At 36.2% G+C, this 23,262-nt stretch overlaps 1 protein-coding gene across 1 annotated transcript in view; it reads right to left on the reverse strand.

Moving 5' to 3' along the window:
• Window positions 1-22,542, reverse strand: part of ANXA10 (annexin A10) — a 77,748-nt gene extending 55,206 nt beyond the window's left edge. The window contains exons 1-3 of the mRNA XM_069100493.1: window positions 22,450-22,542; window positions 21,469-21,655; window positions 17,838-17,932 (exon numbers count right to left, since the gene is read on the reverse strand). Of these exons, the coding sequence (XP_068956594.1) occupies window positions 17,838-17,932; window positions 21,469-21,655; window positions 22,450-22,542 (375 nt within the window). The remainder of the gene's footprint in view (window positions 1-17,837; window positions 17,933-21,468; window positions 21,656-22,449) is intronic.
• Between the last annotated feature and the right edge of the window lie 720 nt (window positions 22,543-23,262).

The following is a 23,262-nucleotide window of genomic DNA, read 5'->3' on the forward strand; positions in this document are numbered from 1 at the left end:
AGAGAGAGAGAGAGAGAGAGAGAGAGAGAGAGAGAGAGAGAGAGAGAATGAGAATATAATAGACAACTAGGCCATGTCATACCATGGACAAATTACTACTGGCTCTGGAATTAGAGGAACTAGACTTGGCAATAAAGACAATAAGACAGGGCAGGGTTTGGAATCAGAAAGACCTGAGTTAAAAATTCCTACTGAGTCACTTACTAGCTATGTGACTATTGGCTAAGTCACTTAACCTCCCTTTGCCTCAGTTTCCCCATGTGCAGAATGAAGGATTTGGATTTGACAATCTCTAAGGTCCCTTTCAGGTCCTTATCCAAAATCCCATAATCTCAGTTGAAATGCTTGCTACCTGTGTGATCTTGGACAAATCACTCAGGTTTTGTTTTGTTTTTATAAAACAAGAGGGTTGGTCTTTGAGTTTCCCTCTACATCTGGATCAGTGATTTGATGGTACTTTTGTTTTTCTAAAAAAAATTTTTAAAGCTTGTGGGAAACAAAAGAAGGAATTCTGTTTCTACAGGAGTAAAACCACTCTCAGCTTTGAGTGATAACAGGAGGTAAGTCAGAGGTAACTGGTTCTAATCAGAGCTGTGACCTAGCATAACCAGGCTTCTGATTAAGTAAAAAGTCAGAAACTTGTATGCACACTTAACGAGCGATTTGAGTGGGAACATATCAAGGAAGAGAACACAAAGTGGGTGGTTCAGGAGGTTGCATCTAGCCAATGGCAGGGCGGGGGAGGGGTTCCAGTTGGAAACAGAAGATAAATAACTGTGCATTTATTTGAGCAAGTGTATCCTATTGACAATGAATGTAAAATAAATGCAATGAGAATTGTCCTGGCTTCACAATGAGTATTTTCTTTCTAGAGTGAGCACATTTCTCACAAGCTTTATTAAAATAGTATTTAAATTGTTAGAGCTAGGAGGAACTTTAGAGATCATCTAGAATCACATGAAATTCGGGCAAGAAGGATCCTTGTCCTCTTTATTTTATAGATCAAGAAACTGAGGCAGAATGTGGTCAATTGATTTGTCCAAAGTTACAGGGCTGTTTCCAGCAATTGTCAGCATTAGAAACAATTTTTTCTTAACTCCCAGCAGTGTCCTTACAACTAGAGCAAGCTAAAGCATAAATATTAATTAATCACTAATTGTTAAACTGTGGAATACATTTAAAAAAGGGAGATTCAAGGAAATAAACATTTAGATAAAATTTGGTAATTGTATCACCAAACTTTAATTAATAATCATTAACTAATGGAAAAATAAATGATCCTTTATCAAAGGTTCAATAATCATCACTCACTCCAAACTTTTCTTATGCTTCAAACACACACACACAAAACATACATGTTTTTTAATTTAACAACTGTCACTAGTGCAGGCCAAATTCCTAATAACTTCTTAATCTCATACTGGTCTTTCCACTCCCCCTTTTTTTTTCAACAATTTCATCTCCCCCCCCCCCCCCCCCCCCCACCTTTAAGTTTTAGATTCATTAGGAATTTAGCCTGCACTATTGACTGGTGTTACAATAAATCTTGCCACCTTGACTGAAAGAAGTGTTGAATGCATGAATTCATTCCAGGCAGACATCGCCCTGTACCCTGACACTTTGGGGTTCCCAGCAATTCCAAACAGCATCAGAACCAGCTCCAACATGCTTGAGTGTTAAATGTTCAGAGAATTTCAACTCAGAAATAAACCATTCATACAAATTAAGTGCTTGATTTATGTTTTGTTGATTGTATAAACTTAAAGTGTTCATAATGAAAACTAAATTTAAAAGTGTATTGCATATATTCCCCCTCTACCACCATCCCCCGCCTCCAGTTGGCTCACCAAACAACTTTTTATTGCTATATAGAGGTTGTCTGAATTTAGCAAGAGGGCAGCAGAAGGTTCACAAAATTAAGTCATCACCAGACTGGAAGCTGCTGCTATTGTTGCTGCTGCTAATAACTGATATTTAATTGTGCTGGAAGGTTTGTAAAATGCTCTCTGGATATAACAACAGATTTTTGAGAGTTTGTGTATTTGTGTCAAAATCCTAGTTTTGCTGTAATTTGTGAGCCTTCTTTAATAGATGACAACTTTCATTGTTTCTTATAATGTGCCAGAGAGACAAGTTAAACATTTGCGCAATTAAAAAGACATTGACTATCTTATGTTTATTTATCAGTTTTTGAAACTGCTTTCAATGAATCATCACCATTGGTCCCAACAGCTATCCTATGGGAAACTTAGGGCAGATATATTGTTATTTTGGGAGCCTGATTTGTCAATGACATAGTCAACTGATGATGAAGACAGAAAACTTCTGAGTATTAATCTTGTACTCTTTCCTAAATCATGATTTAGTTTAGTTCTCAATACTTCCTACGTATTTTGCCATTCCAGTATCTTATTTGTGACCAAGAAAACTCTGTTCCATGTGACTTATCCTAAGTTTAAAAAAATTTAGCCAGCCACATGGTGTAGTGAACAGGATGCTGGATTTGGAGTTAGGAAGACCTCAGTTCAAATCCTTACTTCAGAAACTTCTTAGTTGTTGGACTATGGTCAAATCAATTAACCTCCATGAACCTCTGTTCCTCATCATGAAATGGCAATAATAGCAGCACCTACTTCACAGTATTGTTGTCATGACGGTCAAAAGAAATAACAAATACAAAATGCTTTGCCAACCTTATAGTATTAACATATAGCCACCTTTTTTTGTGGCTATATGTGTACCATTTTTGTACTTTTGGATACCAACAGTCCCCTAGACTAACATTTTTCTGATCATAAACAGGGTTCCTTGCAGACCAGTTTCCCTAATATTTCCAATTTATTCCTATTGTCCAATCTAATAGGAACTCTAGATGGTACCTTCTGTTGTTCCATGTCAAGTTGAAAGTAGGCAGAGAAACAGATACAAAGTGGAATGAACTGAAATGAAATTCTGCTCTCTAAAAAGAAAGGCATTGGAAGGAGTTTGGAACTCAGTAGTCCAGCCCTCCAAACAGAGCAGAGTTTCAGGGAGGTGATATCAATCAAGATTTGATTTAAAGCTTCCCCTGGAAGCTCCTTTTGGGCAGAAGACTTACACCTTCCCTTGTCTTTCTTTCCCCTCCCACAGTCAGTTCACTGCATATAACAGATGTAAAGCAAAAGTTGTTGAATCAAATTGAACTGAATGTTTTCTTCTGATCAATTCCTAAAGGATCTCTTACTTAATCTTTAATCTCCATTTACAAAGAAACAGTTAAAACAAGTTATACCTGAGTTCCCAGAGCAGTAATTTCTGACTTTGAGCACAGAAGGTGCTAAATGACCAGTTCTGAGTCATGGGTAGCCCTAGGACAAGGCAACCTAACAGGCAAATCAGAATATTTACAAATAATCACTTAATAACCTGAAGACTTGTACCAGCTTTTTTAAAAATCTGGCTTCTTAAGGTAATTTTTTTTTACGTAATTCTTTATAACACTTTTATGGAAACAGTTTATTTAAAAAAATGGTTTCCTCACTTTAGAGAAAAATAATTTCCTTAGAGAAATAAAATGTAAAGGAAAGAGGAAAAACTTGGAGTCAGGAAATCTGGGTTCAAATCTCACCTCTGACACTTATTAACTATCTGATCAAACTCAAGACATAACCTCTCTTAGTCTTTGTTTCCTTATCTGTAAATTGGGTATAACAACTTGTTCCACCCTCCTCACAGGGTGGCTGTGGAGACAGGGGATAGGGAATGGATTTGTGATTCCAATGGTATAAGGAATTTCCAGGTGAGGAAACCCTCTCTCACAAGGCTGGCATCTTTTCTCCAATTTATTGTCTTAGAGAGTTGCCTAGAACACTGAGAGGTTAAGGGAAATTTCCAGGGTTGCAGAGACACTGTGTGTCAAAGGTAGGACCTAGGTCTTTCTCTCCAATGCTTCTCAAAGTATGGTCTGGGGATCTCTTTGGGTCCTGAGATCCTTTCAGGGGTACATGATGTTGAAACTATGTTTATACTAATACTAATACATTTAAGTTTTAATATATTAAATATCAATAAACATAACCCACAAAAACAAAAGAAAACGCTTTGGAGTCCTCAAATAGTTTTTTAAGAGCATAAGGGGTTCCTGAGACCAAAAAATTTAAGAACTGCTGCAATGTGCTATGCTGCCTTTCTTTCTTTTTTTTATTTTTTCTAAAGCAATCGGGGTTAAGTAACTTGCCCAAGGTTACACGGCAGTTTTTTTTTTTTGTGTGTGTGTGCGTGGGTGTTAAATATCTGAGGCCAGAACCAATCCTGGGTCATCCCGACTCCAGGACAGCACTCTTACTCACTGTGCCACCTAGCTGCCCTGATGCTGCCTTTATTTTTTGTGAAACAAATCATGAAAAACCTTACGATACATTAGAAATAAGAATTATTGCTATTATTCATAGATTGTTCTGAAGTTGTGAGGGAACCAGCCGATCATTTCACCTTTGATCTCTTAACATATTTGGTATCTTTGATCATGCTACTAACATTTTCTTTTTTGACCAAATCTGCAAATTTTGTTAGTTTAATCAGTCAATAAACATTTATTACACGTCTACTACTTGTTAGGCACAGTGTTAAAAATACAAAGAAAGGTAGAAAATAATTTAAAGCAATCTAATAGGCAAACAACTACATACAGATAAACTATATACAGGATAAAAAGGAAGGGACTATAATTAAAAGGGTTTGGGCAAGGCTTTCCATAGAAAGTAGGATTCTAGCTGTGATTTGATAGAAGTCAAGGAAGCTAGGAGGTAGAGATAAGGGGTCTCATGCTAAGAAACTCTTTACCAATTCAGATCAATGCATATTCTCCAAGTCTTAAGAGCATTGAGAGATGAAGTTATTTGCCCAGGGTCATACAAACACTATATGTCAGGGGAGGGATTTGAACCCAGGCCTTCTTCACTCCAAGACTGACTCTCTGCTCACCATGCCATGATGCCTATTAACACAGGTAGCACTTAATTACAAGTCATGTTTTATGAAGCAAATTAAATTTTATTCACAAAATTTTTATAAAGTGCCTACTATGTTCTAAGTACTATTCTAGGCTTGCAAGGAAACTCTGTCTTATATACAACTTCTATACAAGTAAGTAAATACATACATAAGATATTCAAGGAAATATGAAATAATGTCAAGTGTGAAAAAAACAGTAACAACTAGTTTCATATGAGATGTTACCTAAACTATAGTTGGAAGGAAGTCAGAGATTCTATAATTTTGAAGCAAGGTAGAAAGGTTATTTCAGATCCCATTGTGAGAAATGTACCAGGGCAGATAGTTGATTTAGAATTAGGTTATATAACTTCTTTGAGGGACCCAGGCAATAGGCACACAATGCCTGTGGTTGGGTCCTAGGGTAGAATGTTGAACTGCGCATAGTAGTTGTGTGAGAGATAAGTCCTCATTTAGGGGAGAGTAATGGAGAGGGTAGGAACTGACCCATTTTTCTACCCCTGTACTCCCTTAAGTGTTAATCACAAAGTCTTTGGGGCCAAGTGCCCACTTTGAAGACCACTGCATTAGAGGACCCACATCTCTCTTACAGTCCCCAGCACTTTCAGAACCTTTTCTAACGCAGGAAGTGGCTCACATATCCTGGTCCTTATTCAATCACACCAGGGATGCTCCCTCACCAAGGCTTAGGGCAGGCTTTTCCCTAGGAGAACCATTTGAGCTGTTCTGTGGTACTTGACTAAGATGCTATTCCCCACTCCCTGCCTAGTCTTTACCGACCAAATTGTGTCTCAAAATGTTTTCTTGCTTGTCTTGAGACTGGACCTAAACCCCAAATCTTTTCCATTTTCTCCAATTTGGCCTATTGATCTTGACTTTACCCTCAACTTTGCCTTTAAGAGTCACAGTAAATTTACCTTATACAAGCTAGCATCTCTCTGGCCATGATTCCTACCTATCATGCTACTCTAGTCACTCTCTCTAATGGCATAGTCCGGTTCCCTGTCCTGACCCCTCATAGTCCCAGAGTCAGTCCTTACCCAGGGCTGAAAGTTTAGTATCTTACATGGTATACATCAGATAGCTCTTCCAATTACAATTTGCATTTTGAGCTTGATTGTGAATTAGGGAAAATTTCATTTCTAAGAGAGGTAGCAGCAAATGGAGATAAACCTATAAACTCATCAACAGCTTCAATAAACAGTTTCGATAAAAACCTGATTCCCTGAAGGAGAAAAAAATAATTGAAAGTATCCACAGGATACTGAGTATAATTAATGTGGTAGATAGAACAACAGCAGGAAAGAAGTCATAGAAATTTTGTAAAAAAAGGTATTTTATCATCAAGAAACAATTAATAATGTTCACCGAATGCACATTAGCTACTTCTAAATCACAAATGAAAAAGAAATTAAATCATTAAGACATTCAGTGCTGACACCATGCCAGTGGGAATATGGATTAATAGTTGGAATGAAGACTAATTAAAAATTACCCCTTGTGATCTGAAACAAGATTAATGGAGAGTACTGAGAAACAAGGAACTAAATTATCATTTAAATTGTTTATTTTCTAAAATTGTTTTTTTTCTAATTGTCTCATTACATAATTGGAAGAAGGCATTTTAGACTCCATATATGTCTAACCAATTTACTAGGAATTTTCTTGAGTTCTTTTTCCCCAAGTCTTTATTTTTTTCTTCCTACTCCCATATCCAATTTGATATTCCTACAAAAGCCAGGCTAAGCATGTTTCTGAGTTAAAATTTATTTTTATTTTCTTTTACATTTATACTACTACATTATACTTTGCTCAGAGCTGGACTAAAGGTTTTATATGGTAGCCTTAAGTATTGACTAATAATAGGAATTCACAAAAGATTTCACCCCATAATCTATATACATTATTCTGTTCTGGGATTTGACTAAATTATCAAAGTTGCTGGCCTTTTTTATCCTTAAATAAATCTGAAATGAAATACCTCTATAAGTTTGGGTTATTCCTGAAATAATTAATAAATAAGCCATATTTATTATAAATTAAAAGTGGATTGATGCCAGTGTCTTAGAGTTGGTGTAATTTGTGCTGCAATGATTTTAAGATGACCATGTATATGGGGAGGCTTACAGCACAAGAACTGTCTTATGAAAGTCCATTGTCTCTTTCACCTTGTCCTTGTGTTTTCTTTCCACTAACATTACATCTTTTCTGATGGTGAAGACTGGTTAACTTTCAAAGTTTGGGCAAGACTATGCCATATACATTCCCTCTCAAGCTGTCCTGGTAAGCACTTCAATTTTTCTCCATCTTGGCACTTCAGTATTTTTTGTTTGCAGGCTGATTACTTTGGTATCAATCAACTTGCTTCCTAGCGTTTCTAAGCTGAGGTTTATTCAATTTTTAAACCAACAAAATGGGGGACCCAATAACCTAAAGAGAATTTTGATGTGCACTTATAGGATTGACACTGAGAACTGAACTTTTGCCACATTAAGGTAGTTCACCATCATTGTTTCACCTAAGAAGCTTTAGGTATTTGGTAAACTTATGAGGTTATTAAAGCATATATATATATTTTAGTAGTACTGTAAACCACTTATTAGCTGCATGACCCTGGGTAAGTCACTTAACTTCTGCCTGTCTCAGTTTTCTCATTCATAAAATGGGGATAATAATAGCACCTACTTCCCAGGAGTTGTTGAGTGAATTAAATGAGGTAAAGTGTTTAGCATGGTACCAAACAGTTTATATCCTTTTCCCTAATTTTGAAATTGTGCTTATTGATTTTGTTTTCTTTCACTAAATAATTACTAATTGTCTCTTTCCTCTTTCTTTTCATCCTGTTGGTTAAGTAGTTAATTAAAAATCCACCCCCTTCTCCTACTCTCTAATCTTTAAAAAAACTTTTTCTACACTTTCCTAAAAAAGGTTTTTTTAACCTTGTTCTCTTCATTAATTCTCTTCCAGTCCTGTCTATTCTATTTAGAAGTTTTATTCTTTAATTTTTATTTTTTCATTCATGGTGTGTATACTTATTTGTTCCTTCTTTATCTTCATGGTATTCTTCATGGAATATGAGCTTCCAAAATACCATGTTTGAGTCCCCTTTTTGACCAACTTCTACTGTTATTGCCTTCATAACCTACCCCCCCATCATCTAAACGGACTCTACCTTTGGTGCACAATTCCTCTTTTTCTTTTGAGGGTTACTGTGGATTGGATAAAATTTCTAGTCTTCCTCTTGTTGGTTACATTAAACAGAAATAATCATTGTTCACTATTTTTTATATGAATGGAACCAATAGATTGAAGATATTATTGCTTACAGTATAGAATATAGGATCTGTTACTACATTGCTGTCTGGGGGAATTTTTTAGATTACAGGTTTATGGAGTTCATAATGAAGTCCTGAAAAGGAGCATGCCTAATGACCAAATTAGATTTACCATTTATAATTGTCTCAGACAATATCAGAGAGAGCAGGAAAGGAGTGAAAAAAGCCTTAGCCTTTGGGTCAGTAAGACCAGTGTTTAAATCTCACTATGGTTACTGGTCAGACAACTCCTGACAATCAACACATTCTTGATAACTCAGACAATTCTATAAGAATGAATAAATGAATTAATAAAGCATATATTAAGCATTTACTATGTGCAAAACACTGAGCTGAGGGTTAGGCATTCAAATAAGGAGTGAAACAAAAATACTTCCTGTTCGCAAAGAGCTCACAATCTAATGAGGAAGAATGGTGATAAATTATAGAGGCAAAATCTAGGCTTGATGTCAGGGGAAAACATTCTAACAATTAGAGCTGTCTAATGGTATAATAATCTGCTTCAAATGTTAGTAGGTTCCCTTTCCTTGGATATCTTCAATCAAAATTTGGGTGGCCATTTGTTGGAGAGGATACCATGTTTTTTTTTTTATTGCTGTTGAACTACGGGTTGGACTAGATGTCCTCATTCTATTATAACTTAGAGATTCTGTAATTCTGAATATTTGTTCTATTAGGAGAAAGGTTGTCTTGAAGAGACTATGAGATTCACAAGTCAACAGAATAAAACCCATGAGCTATTAAAGCAATTTGTATCATTTCAGGTAATTTTGATTAACTGCTGTCAGAAGATAGTAAAATCTGGGAGTAAAATTATTTCCAAAAGACTTCATGAAAAGATTCCTCAGTATATTGCAGTTTTACTGTGCTTATAAATAACCATGAATTCAAATACAAAGCCATGGAAATTGACTGTAGTTCTGATATATTAATAATTGATACATATATCTTCCACAATATATCTTTATTTCAGAAGGGGAAACAAACAAAGTAATTTTCTTTTCCTTTCTTTTTTTTTTTTTGAAATTAGCAAGCATTTATTAAACATCTATTATGTGTCATGCACTGTCATACACTGGTACATTGGACATAAAAAGAATTTTAAAAAAATTCCCTGTTCTTGGATTGGTACACATTGGGAGAGGGAGGTACTCTCATGGGAATGTGGTTGAAAATAGAGAAAAAAAAAGTCTAAAGAATCAACAGTGAGTCCATAAAGGAATGAATGATTGTTGGGGTAGCTAGGTGGCACAGTGAGTAGAGCACTGGCCCTATTTCACACACACACATACACACACACACACACACACACACACACACTCAAAACTAGCTGTGTGACCTTGGGCAGGTCACTTAACCCCATTGCTCTACCCTCTCCCCTCCAAAAAGCAATTTAAAAAAAAAGAATGAATGATTCAATATGTCTTTTATAGAGGTCCTTCCTTAAAATGTTATTTCCAGGAGGAACTAGCCAATCAGAGGAAGATGCTGCAGAGTAGAAGAATCTTCTAGAATGAGAAAGCTACTAACACATGATGGAAAAAAAAGTCAAGAGCCAGACCAGAAAAGAATGAAGGCATTCCACTTTTGTAAAGCTCTTCCCTAATATAAGACGGATTTTTACCAAAGAATTTGAATTTTCCTTTTTGCAAACACCAGTACTCATTCCCAATGTTATACTCTGTGTAACTCTGACTTTAGGGCATGCCCAGTTCTAAAATAAAAATTCCCCTGAGGGGGCCTTTTGAGGAAACTTTTGAGCTTGTCAATTTTGCCTAAATAGAGCCCACTACATAGGGCAAACAGAACAATAGAACAGAAACAAACACCACCAGACCAGATCCATTGTGGTGTAATGGTGTAATGAAAGGTAAACAGGGGAAGGGCAAATACTTTCTGTCTCACTGGTTCATTTCATGTCTTCCACACTGTGCAGAAGATAAGAGTCACTAAAAGTCAGTCTCCCATCATGCTCTGTATCTGACTACGGGCATTTTCACTGGCTACTCTCAATGCCTGAAATTTCCTTCATCCTCCCTTCCATCTCCTGGCTTTGTTCTTTGGCTACTTGTTAATGTCCTGCCTTCTACAAAAGAACCTTTGAAGATCCTTTTCATTGTTAATGCCTTACCTCTGTTGATTATCTCCAATTTATCATATATATATATATGTATATTTGTATGTATGTATGTGTATCTTGTTTGTGTGTGGGCTCCTTAAGAACAAGGACTATCTTTGTGTTTCTTTGTATCCCCAGCAGTTGTCACAGTATCTTGCAAATAGTAGTTGTTTAATATGTTCTTGTTGACTTGACAAGGAATTATAATAATAATTACAGCAATAATGGCAATGATGACAATAATACCATTTAATATAGCACTTTAAGGATTGCAAAGCACTGTACATGTTTCAGGGCCTTTTGACTTGACCAGTTTCTATTCTGAATTATTGGCTTAGATTAATTACAAGACAAACTATTTGATGAGACATATTTTGAACATTGAATGTGATTGCTTTAAAATGTTGTTGATGATATTTAATATATCTTGAGCAATTTTTAATCTGCAGAAAAAGTCTTTACTTCTTAATGATCTTTAATAATACTAATACATAAGGAGAAAGCCAGGAAGGCATTTACTCTGGCTGAAGTGAAGATGGCAAAGTGGGGGATAGTATTGGAACAAAAATCAACATTATTTCTCAACCTGGTGATTATTAGTGCTATTCTATACCTGCCCCAAACTCTATAAATGTACATTTCTAATGCAATATTTTTTTTAATTTAGTTTTTTATTTAAACAAATCTTAAAAGTTAAATACACAAGAAAAGAAAAAATATTCACACACTTAAATATTAAAACCTAAGTACAAAATAAGAAAAATAGCATTGCCATGTGCACAGCAGAATGTAAGAGAGGATTCAAAACATACAGCAGCAAATTTCCATTTCCAGAAAGCCCATGTAATAAATGCTACGCATTTCCTTCAGAGCTGTCCTTCTCTTCTTTGCTTCCTTCTAAGTTTTCTTTTATTTTCTGCTGTGCACTTTTTTGCTTTATTCTTTTTTCCCTCTTCTCCCCCTTCCCCCATACACACATACATACAACATACATATGTATTCCCACACATACATATACATATATGTACATATACAAATATACACAAACATATACACACATGCACTTACATATACATGCATATACTTAGATATCTATAATCATACTCATGTATAGACATACATATTCATATGTATCTATGTAAGGCTATACAATTGTTACTTGTCCTCTGTTTTTCTGATGGGAGATAATCTCTTCCTTCATAAATCCAAGTCTTTCCATAATTTTCTAAGCCCAGAAACTCGTCATTTTCTACACCACAGCAATATTCCAACCTTATATTGTTTAGTTATTTCAAATAGTCCAAAATAACATTGATTAATATGGCTGATATATAGTATAGTTTCTTTATTTTTCTTATGATTAAATCTATTTTAGCTTTGACTTTGCCTAAGATCATGATTACTATGCCTGCTTTTTTTCCTCTAATAAACTCTATTCCTAATCTTTATTTTATGTTTGTATGTATCTCTTACTTCCTATCCCTCCTGATTGCTGTACTTTACTTCTACCCGCTACCTTGTCCTCTTATGACTTAGCCTACCCCTCTTCAAGAATCCTTCCCCTATTTTCCCATTCCCATTAATCCAAACACCTTTCTATAGTTCCCTATAACCTATTCCCTCACTCTCCTCTCTAGAGATAATTCCCTTATCCTCTCCCCCAGCCCTATCTCCTTACCATTTTATTTCTTCTGAATTTAGAATACTTTTAGACTTTTCTAGATATATATGTATTGTCCCCTGTTAAACCCATTCCTGATGAAAGTAGATAACCAGAAATACTAGCCCTCCTCCCTTATCTAATTCCTCTGTATTGATTCTTCCTCATACCAAATTTGTATAAAATAATTACTCTTTTTAGCTGTTCCTAAATGGTTTTACTTTTTGAAGTCATATCAGGTATGCCCCAATCTTTCTTACAAACTACCAAATTAGTAATGATAATTTTAGACATAAGTTTTACATTTTACATATGTAAAAAGTATGACCTATTGAATCTTTTGTAATTAGTCTTTTGTAAGCACCTTATATTTCTCTGGGCTCTTTTATTTCTAAACTTCTATTAAGTTCAGTTTTTTAAACAAAGTCTTGAAAGTCTGACAGTTGATCAAATGTTCATTTATTTTTTCATTCAGGATTTTACTTAAGTTTGCTGGGTATGATATATATATATATATATATATTTTGTTTTACCAGAGCACAGTTCTCCTGCTCTTTGATAAATAGAGCTCCAAGACCTGTGGTCCTTTAGGGTCTCTGCTGCAAGGTCTCATGTGATTCTAATTGTGGCACCACCATATGTAAACTTATTTTTTCTTGTTGCTTTTACCATACTATCCTTGAGATGGGGATTTTGGAATTTGACTATAATATTCCTATGCATTTTCCTCACAGAATCTCTTTCAAGTGGTATTCAATAGAATTTTTTTCCTATTTCTACTTTCCCCCTTGTTCTAATGCTTCAGGACATTTTCCTTAATTATTTATTTTATTAAGATTATTTTCTTCCACTTTAAAAAATTTTTATATTTAACTTTATTTTATATAATATTTCATATGTATTTATATATTTATTTAAATGATATTTTAAAATTAAATTTTATGGTTATTTTTAGTTTATATCATTAATTTCCACAAGATTTTGAGTTACAAATTTTCTCCCCCTCTTTGCCCTACCCACCACTCCGAAACCGTGGTCCCACTGTATACACCCTCCCCCAATCTGCTCTCTCCTATATCCTCCCCCATTCCCCTCCAACTTTCCAGTAGGATAAGATGGATATCTATACCCCAGTGCCTGTATATCATATTTCCCAGTTGCATGTAAATATATGTGTATACACACACACATATTAAACATCTGATTTTCAAACTTTGGATTACAGATTCTTTCCCTTCCTTCTTCATCAACCTTACTGGGAAGATAAGTAATTCAATATCAGTTGTACATGTGTAGCTACACAAAACATTTCCATAGTGGATATATTGTGAAAGATTGACTACATTTCCCTCCAACCAATTCCACCCCCCACTTGTTCTATTCTCTACTTTGACCCTGTCCCTTTCAAAATTGTGTGCTTCTAATTTCCCTCCCCGCCAAACTGCCCTCCCTCCACCATCCTCCTTCTCAACCCTTTCCCCCCTACTCTCTTGCAGGGCAAGATACCCTATGTAGTGTATATGTCATTCCCTCCCTAAGCCAAATTCAATGAGAGTAAGGTTGCCTCATTCCCTTCTGCCTTCCTGCTCTTCCCCTCCATTGTAACAGTTTTTCTTTGCCTCTTCTATATGTGATAATTTACCCCATTCTGTCTCTCCCCATCTCCTCTCATTATATTCCTCTCTCACCTCTCAATTTCAACTTTTAATTATCATCCTTTCCCATTAAACTGGTCCTGTGCCTTCTCTGTATATATACCCATACACATATATACACACACTCACATATGTATTTATATGCCCATATACTCTCTTATATGGACGTATGTATGTATATATACATGCATACATGTATATGTATATATATGTGTGTGTGTATACACACACACATTTATATTCCTTTCAACTATTCACAAACTGAGAAAAGTTTCATAAGTTACATTTATCATTTTTCCATGTAGGGATGTAAATAGTTCAACTTTGATATGGTTTCTTTTCCCTGTTTACCTTCTCATGTTTCTCTTGCTTCTTGTATCTGAATGTCAAATTTTCTATTCAACTCTGGTTTTTTCATCAAGAATGCTTGAAAGTCCTCTATTTCATTGAATGACCATGTTTTCCCCTGAATCATTATACTCAATTTTGCTGGATAGATGATTCTTGGTTTTAATCCCAGCTCCTTTGACCTCTAGAATAACATTCCAAGCCCTTTGATCCCTAATAGTAGAAGTTGCCAGATCCTGTGTTATCCTGATTGTTTTTCCACAATATTCAAATTGTTTCTTCTTGGCTGCTTGTAATATTTTCTCCTTGAACTGGGAACTCAGGAACCTGACTATAATATTCCTAGGAGTTTTCTTTTTGGGATCTTTTTCAGGAGGCGATTGGTGGATTCTTTCAACCTCTATTTTGGCCTCTGGTTCTAAAATATCAGGACAATTTTTCTTGAGAATTTCTTGAAGGATGATTTCTAGGTTCCTTTTTTTTTAATCATGGCTTTCAGGTAGTCCAATAATTTTAAATTATCTCTCCTGGATCTATTTTCCAGGTCAGTGGTTTTTCCAATGAGATATGTCACATTGCCTTCTATTTTTTCATTCTTTTGGATCTGTTTAATAGTATCTTGATTTCTCATAAATCTATCTTCCACTAGCTCCAATCTAATTCTGAAGGAATGATTCTCTTCAGTGAGCTTTTGAGATTCTTTTTCCATCTTGCAAATTTGTTTTTTTAAGGCATTCTTCTCCTCATTGGCTTTCTGAGCCTCTCTTGCCATTTGTTAGTCTATTTTTTTAAGGTGTTATTTTCTTCAGTCAGGTTGTTTACTCTCATTTCATAATTTCCTTGCATTGATCTCATTTCTCTTCCCAATTTGTCCTCCACTTCTCTTATTCAGTTTTCAAAATCCTTCTTAAGTTCTTCTATTGGCCTGTAACCAATTCATATTTTTCTTCGAAGCTTTTGGTACAGGAGTTCTGACTTCACTGTCTTCCTCCTGTTCCATGCTTTGATCCTTTTTGTCCCCCCAAAAGGAATCCAAAGTAGGATTTCTGTGTTTGCTTTGCTTCCTTTGCTTGCTCATGTTGCTACTCAATTTCTTGGCTTTTGAGCTTTTTGCCACAGTAGAACTCTGCTTCCAGAGGGGAGAGCTTTGTCCCTAATTGCTGGTGTTTTCAGAGCTGCTGGAGCTATTAGTTGGCTGCCCTATCTGAAGCCTCCACCAGCTCTGGCATCTGGTCACCCACCCCAGGACCTCCACCCTAGACAGCAATCCAGATCTAAGCAGGTGAAAGCAACAGTGATTACCCTTCAGAATGGTTGCTTGGTCCCCTTACAGTTTGCAGGCAGGCCAGGAGCTCTGAAGCAGCCACATGGTGCTTCAGCCACTTCTCCCTCCAGGGGCAGAGGCCAGATCACACTCCCTGACCCGCTGTCCACTGACCTCTCACTTTTTATTTGGCATTCATGGGTTGATAATTCTGGAAACCATCACAGCTGCTGGTGATCCGTTCTTCCAAAGTCCTTCCAGCCATGACTAGTTGAGCCGCCCTGGATCTAAAACCACGGGCTCTTGTGGGGCTGGGCTTTGCTCCCAGCATGCTACAATGGACCCTTTCTGCCTGTCTGCCAGGCTGTCTTCAGTGGGATGTTTGTTTCTCTATGTCACTTTGTGGGTTTTGTAGCTCTAAAGTTTATTTAGAGTAATTTTTTATAGGTATTTGAGGTGATTATGAGGGGGATCACAGGGAGTCTTCCTGCTTCTATGCCACCATCATGGCTCCTCCCCCCAACATTTTTTTATTATAACTTTCAGGTTGTCTGATTATTCTTATGTTTTCTCTTCTTGATCTGTTCTCCAACTTTTCTTATAAGATATTTTACTTTCTCTTCTATTTTTTCATTCTTCATATTTTGTTTGATTATTTCTTCATGTGTTAAAACTTCACTTGCCTTGCTTTGCCCAATTCTAATTTTCAAGGTATTTTCATCCTGAAGATTCTGGATCCCTTATTTTCCTTGGATTATTCTTATTCTTATTTTTCTTAAGTTTTCCCTCTATCTCTCTCATTTGACTTTTAAAGTTTTTTTTTAAGTTCTTCTATGAATTCTTTTTGGCCAGGCGACCATTTGACATTACTCTTTGGGGTAGAACAGGATTTCTTTCCTTCAGTCTCCTCTCCTGAACATGAAGCCCTATTTTCTCTATTCCCATAAGAACTTCCTCTGGTTGGATTCTTTCTCCTTTGCCTGTGCATTTTTTTTTGAGAAATAATTTAATTTTTGTAATCAGCTCTAGCCCTAGGGTATGGGTGAAATTGTCTCTTGCCCTAGATCTTCAGTTCTCCCCTCTACCTTAGAACCAAAGTCATACCTCCAGGCTCCTGTAAGTCCCCCCAACCAGGGGCATTCTGCTCCATCTGCTTCTGAACTCCCAGGGAATTTGTTGGTTCCTTCTCTTCCCTGCTATACTTAACAGAACAGCTAGGTTTGGAGTTCCTTGTCAGCAGAGATTCTCTCCATCTTCTCTGGCTCAGACATCCAACCCCTCTCATATTCCCTGGGGTAAAAGTTCCAGTGGATGGGACCTTCTCAGTCTCCCAAACCAGCTAACCCCAGGGCTTGCAGCTTGTTGTTAATAGGGATCCTGGGCTGGAGGTGTTTACTCTTTACAGGGACCAAACTTCATTCTGGAATTTTTCTTCTGATCTTCTGGAAGTATCCCAGGAAGACAGACCCCTGTTGTGTCCCTATTCTTATTTATTTTCACCACCCACCCCCACTTTGTTTGCCCTAAGGTGCTATTTTATCTCTTTTTGAAAAAAAAAAAAAGGCTGGAATTTTCTGACCTACTTCACCATCTTCCCAGAATCCTCTCCCACATTAGTCATGTAAAGAAGAATGAAATTAAGAAGAATGAATATAATGCAATATAATTGATGTAATAATAAAGTAATTAAAAGAAGAATTAAAACCAAGAAAGAAGGGGAGGAGAAGGTCCTGGGATTTTTCTTTGGATCTTCTTCTGATTGTCCTAGGAGGATCAGTATTCTGCTCCAACTGTTGTTTATTTTTATGGTTCTATGTTTGCCTGGAGGCTATCTTGTGGGGAAAATCTGGAGAGCTTGGAATTTACTGACCTACTCCTCTATCTTCCCAGAATCCTCTGTAGTGCAATATCTTAAATATAATTATAATATAATTAACACAATAATTAAATGATTGATATAATAAAATTGGACCAACTTGAAATATATAGCTGTGAAAGTGAAATGAATATTTGTAGGAGAAAACATTCCTCATCACCTAGAACAGGTTAGTTGATACTTATATCAACTTATATTGATACTTATATTGATAAGTTGATACTTATATACTTATAACTATACAACATATAGTTGATACTTAATAAAGGATTGTTAGCTTGAATAGTATTGCTGAGAGTACTGAGGAAACTTCTGTGATGGTGGAGACACTGAAAGTGTTTCCCCACATAATGAAGCTCATGTTCTATGTAATTAAGTGAAAGGGTTTTCACTATGACTGATTTCAGACGGGTACTTGCTGACTAACATTTTCAGGGATCATTAGCATCCATGTGATGGGAAAAACTCTTTTGTTATCCCCCTCATTTATTTTCTCTAGAAATCTGGCTGGGTGAGAGAAAAAAAAATCATGATAAATTAATAGGCTTGGTAAAAGGAGAACTAAAAGGACAAAGATCGAGTTCATACCTTGCCATACATGCTTTGATACGCCTCTGCGATCATAATCCTTTGTGCATTACTGCGCTGAGTCAAAATATCAATCAACATGTCTTTATTGCAGTCTAAAAAAAGAGGTAAAACATATTCCCAGATTAAGACTACCATTAATCTATATGAATAAAGAATCTTTATTATGCTTTGCAGAACTTAATACTTTGTAAAACTAATCCTTAAATTTCCTTTAAAAAAGAGAAAAAATATAAATTAGATCCTGAGTTCACAAGGAGATATTGAAGGAGTTCATTAAAATGAGATAAAATGAAAAATTCCTGCTTCTTATTTCAGTATTTTTGTTATTGATCGAATCTTTCCCTTAAAAGAGGTGGATGAGCAGTTGCTTACTTGCTTATGTGTTTCCTTGGGTCAGCTGTAAATAAAATTGTGTAATAGATAACATCTCCAGTAATCCCAAATGTCTCCTTTTTGTGATGATTTTTGTTCTACTTCTATGGCTATTTTGGTATACAGTGCCCCTCAGATTTCTCCTACTCTATAGACAAATGCTATTAAAATCAGAGAAGAATTTTATATTTATCTTTAAACATTCATTATAATTAAACTTTTTTCATATTTGGAGAATAGCAAGTTTTTGGTTTTTTCTTAAAGTTATTTTGATCTGCAAGTAGATGAAGCAAGTATTTTTAGGGAGCTATGGGTGGGGAAATTGGTTTCTCTAGTACTAGTAGGTAGCTGCTCACTCTGAGTTGTAAGTGCTGACCTTTGGGGTCACATGGCACAAATATAATTCTTTTCTAGTATGAAAGACCTTCAAATATATGAAAAGAGGCATTTTGTTCCCAGCTAAATCCTCACATCTGTAGGCTAACATAGCCAATTGCTTCAAATGATCTTCATGTGACTTCCATTCTCATCAAATTTTCCCCCTCTCTATTTCTAATTTCATTCCTGTCATAACCTCACATAGCCAGCCATTCACTCCATTTTAGATTATCACAAAGTCTCAGGTACTCAGGTAGGAGAAGGTTATAAAGGGGTGTGGGATCTGGACCCCTCCCCATATTGAACTTTCACACAGACACCTAGCCTCTGAGTCCATATCCCTGGCATTTGTGTGAGGCATCAGGCTCATCCCAGTATAATACTTTCAACTGTCCTTTCAATGTGACCCCCCACCTAGCACAACCTTCACTGTCTACATGGGTGACCCACTGGCCCACCCCAGGCGCTATTCCCCTCAGTCTCTCCTCTGCCCCCTCCCTATTGTTGCTGCCATCTGATCTTTCCCTTTGCCAGACAGATCCCCCAGCCTTGCAGTGGAATCCAATTCAGCTTGCATTCCCTAGCACCCCCCTCACAAGAATTGGGACTTCCTATCTCCCTTCCGCCATGTCTTCAGGACTTTTTCCTCTAAGGGAAGTAGCAGCCTTACCCAGTGGAACAACTAGAATGCATGTCCCATTCTCCATTTCAGACCTTACTCAGGTTAAAGAGAAACTATTCTATACACTGAAGTTCCTGATAAATTTACTGAAGGCTTTAGGGATGTGTCTCTTTAATTTGAGCTTTCTTGAGGAGACTTGCATATACTCTTCTCCATCTGTTAAGGACAGAAAATATTTCTGGGATCTCTGACTCTCAAAAGTTCAAGAAGCAAATGTGTGTGGTAGTCAAAAAGAATCCATATGCTGACCCCTAGCCTCAGTGTCAGGTAGACTGGAAACTGGTAAAGTGGAGAAAGTGAAAAAAAAAAAAAGGTTTTTCTGATCTATAGCCTGAAACTACTGCATTCCTGGGGGGGTGGGGGGGAAGGGCAATCTAACTTTTTGTCATTTTATCTTTATAATTTTTCTAATAATTGATATTTTGAAAAACACAATAGTTTTGCAAATTTCTAAGATAGATTGATTTTTAGAGGGCACAATTAAAATCATCTTTGTTGTCATTTAATGTGAGAGATTTCCTCACAGTGAAGTTTCCTCATTTTTTACTCCCTGTTACATTCCTATATCTTTTCCATACTTTCCCCCAAATTTGAAAGAAAACCATACTAGTTCACTTCTGATTGGGTGCTTCTAAATTTGGTGAAAGGAAATGCATATTGCAGGATCATAAAACAACTTTTGATAGGATAGAGATTAACTATGAATAATTAGCACAATGAAGGATTGAAATTGTTTTTCAATTAGTTAACATTAGTGAAAGATTGTGAGCTTGCCTCACCAGCCAATGGTGAGGACAGGTTTTGGAGGTGGAGTTAGAATCAGGACAAGAAAAGCGTGGCAGCTTCCACATTTTTCACTCTCTAACAGATGCTGCTTGCTCTAGAGAGAGGGCAGTGCTCTTTCTCATGAGAAAGAATAAAGTCCTTTTCTGATCTCAGACTTCAAACTTTTTCATCTCACACACTTAAGATAGTGACAGCAAAATCTGACTTCTTCCTAAGGTCCTCTTTTTCTTTAAAGAGATAGAGCTCAGTTTCTTGGGAAAGCTTTTATAGGTTTTTAAGCAAATGTTTCTTTTAAGGTTATTGATTAACACAATTTTACCAAGAGACTCATCAAATAACTGGATCCATTTAAAGGAATACATAGATGTAAAAACATACTTTTTTTAAAATTTATTTCAGTATTTAGAAGACATTTAATTTTTTTAAAAATTCTTTTTGCATGATTTCCTTTAACCATCTATTTTATACCCCACCCCCTCCCCACTTAGGGGGTCCATGCAGTGATTTCAGTGGACCATGAACTTGAATAGGAAGAAAAATACATCTTTATTTTCACTAATCTTTAACTTAAATTTAGCATTCCTTCCATTATTTGAAAACATTTTTTTTTTCTGAGAAGGAGCCATAAATTTCAGACTTCCAAAGGGGTCTAAGACATAAAAAGGTTAACAATTTATGTCTACCAATAGAGGGTGCTGACCTACTCTGGTAGAGGGAGTTTTCTCATCTTAGAATTCCATATACCATGAAATCACAGCTCCAGTACCTATCCCAATACTACCTTTTAAAACTCGGAACCAGACAGTGTACTAGAAAGATTACTGGATCTAAAATCAGAGGAACTACATCTGAATCCTACACAGATTATCTTAGACAAACTTCTCAGGGTCTTAGTTTGTTTATCTGGAGTACATGGTCTTTAGTTGTTGTTCAGCTGTATCTGACACCGTTTGGGGTTTTCTTGGACAAGATACTGTAGCGGTTTGCCTTTTCTTTCTCCAGTTCTTTTTACAGATGAGGAAACTGAAGCAAACAGCACAAAGTGACTTGCCCAGGGTCATACAGCTAGTAAATAACAGGCCAGATATGAACTCAGGAAGATGAGTCTTACTAACTGCAGTTCCTGCACTGTACCATTTAACTGGGAACACGATCTTTAAAAACTTTCAGAAGTTGATTATCTTGTGGACTTTACATTCTTCCCTGTTGCTCACTCCCTTGCTTTTTCTCCTTACTCAATTTTGATCTCTCCTCTTTTTATTCTTATTTATTTACTCTTCTCCCCATATTAATTCTCTTGATCCACTTTCTCTAGTCTTTTTTGCAAGTGTTCACACTATTTCATCTTTAAAAATACTTTTAAAAAATTGCATTGAAATAAAAAGGTAAAAGTCGATATATAAAGCTTACCAAATCCTTGAAGGGCTCCCCCTATCATTTGAGCATCCATGACAGGATTGAAGTTTGGAGATGGAAAGATGGTTCCCTGTACCTGGTTGGAAGGGAAACCATAGAGTTTGTCGTTATTGTCATCAGGGTTGTCTTCCAAAGAACTTAGGGAGACAAAGTTTAAGAGGACCCCAAATGACAGGATTTTCTATGTGCATCAACAACTGTAAAGTAAATACATTTCACTAGATTAGAATCCAGAATTTATTTGGCTTACCACCCTCTTTATCTAAAAAAAAAAAATACTCAGTGTCCCCTGGAAATCTACTTTTCTTTAAAGTATTTTTTAAAAATTTCCATCACTTTAAAAAATGTATATTTTTTAAATGACTCATTTTAAATTTAACAATTTATTGTATATTTATGGTTTTTTTCCTACATTGAAAAGTTGATGATGTAATATTGCATTATGTAACCATATAATATCATATTGTACACAAGTCATTGCATACACATATTCCTGCCAATGCATGCTGGACTTCCTTAAAATAGGTTTACCTTCCAATGCTTTCTTGTTAAGACCTGTGCCCGGACTTGTGTGTATGACTAACTCTGTTCCACCACAGATGATGATACATGTACGAAAGGTTTTTCAAAATTTTCTTCTCTTCTTTTCTTGTGCTTCCATTGCTACTTTATTTTTATTCAACATCCCCAATTGCATCCAAGGCTACTGCCACCCCCCCCGCCCCCCCGGATCATTCCAATGCCCCCCAGGAGATGGTATCGACCACTTTGGGAACCTATGGATAAGATTGTGAAAGTATTGTCACATGAACTCCAGTGTTTGGATTGGGCTGCTAATCTTGTTGCCTGGCTTTGCATAAAAGACAAAGAGTTTCCAGATTCCAATATCTTAAAATCTGCTATCTAGCTAAAACATCTTTATGGTATATATGACTTTGAGCATCATAACTAGTATTAGAAAAGTATGAGAAGTACTTGGTTTAAGCCAGCTGTTGTTTTTCTTTTTGTTTTCTTCTGAAGGACTTTGACAGCCTGAAAATGGATTTGTGTATAGAACAAGTTGAGCATTTTATATGAATAATAAGTAAGACTTCCTTCAAAATAATTTGCATGCTGATAAAATCATTTAGGAAAATTGTGATTGCTTAAGTGGATTATCAGAGACTATGCATGGCAGTTTACAGAAATAAGTTGTAGGAGTCTCTAGCTAAAGTGACATGACAGTTCTGCCACTTTAAAGAAAGAAAGACAGAAACATTTAGGTAGCAGACATATTCAGGTGAAACTAAAATTACATTTTAGGCTAACAATAAAATGTTGACCTATTTGAAAAAGATATTTGTTTGACATGGTTTATTATTTCAGAAAGGTGGTGAAAAATTAAATGTTTAGTAATTGATCAGTCAGTAAATAATCATTTATTAAGGCAAAAACAAAAATTCAATAGTTTCTGCCCTCAGGAAATAGGAGAGACAAATGTTACATTAATAAGAATGTCTACAATTTTTATAATATAAACACAAGGTTAAAAAATTTGGGGGAAGGGGGCAGAGTCAAGATGGCAGAGTAGAAACAGGACCTCCTCTTGGCTCTGGCTCTCACCACCTCCAATTCATGTAAAAGGGGACTCTGAACAAACTTTGGAACTACAGAAACCATAAAATGACACAAAGAAGCTAAACTCTTGGTGAGGACAGCCCAGCAGGCTGGCAGGAATCTGCCAGGACAGTACTCTGGGAGCCCAGCCCAGCTCCACATGAGCCCCAGGGTGAGCCTGACCAGCTGCTG

This window comes from Petaurus breviceps, unplaced genomic scaffold (genome assembly GCF_028583685.1).
Source record: "Petaurus breviceps papuanus isolate PSGF00001 unplaced genomic scaffold, PetGlider_PUasm1.0 126, whole genome shotgun sequence".
NCBI classification, from domain to species: domain Eukaryota; kingdom Metazoa; phylum Chordata; class Mammalia; order Diprotodontia; family Petauridae; genus Petaurus; species Petaurus breviceps.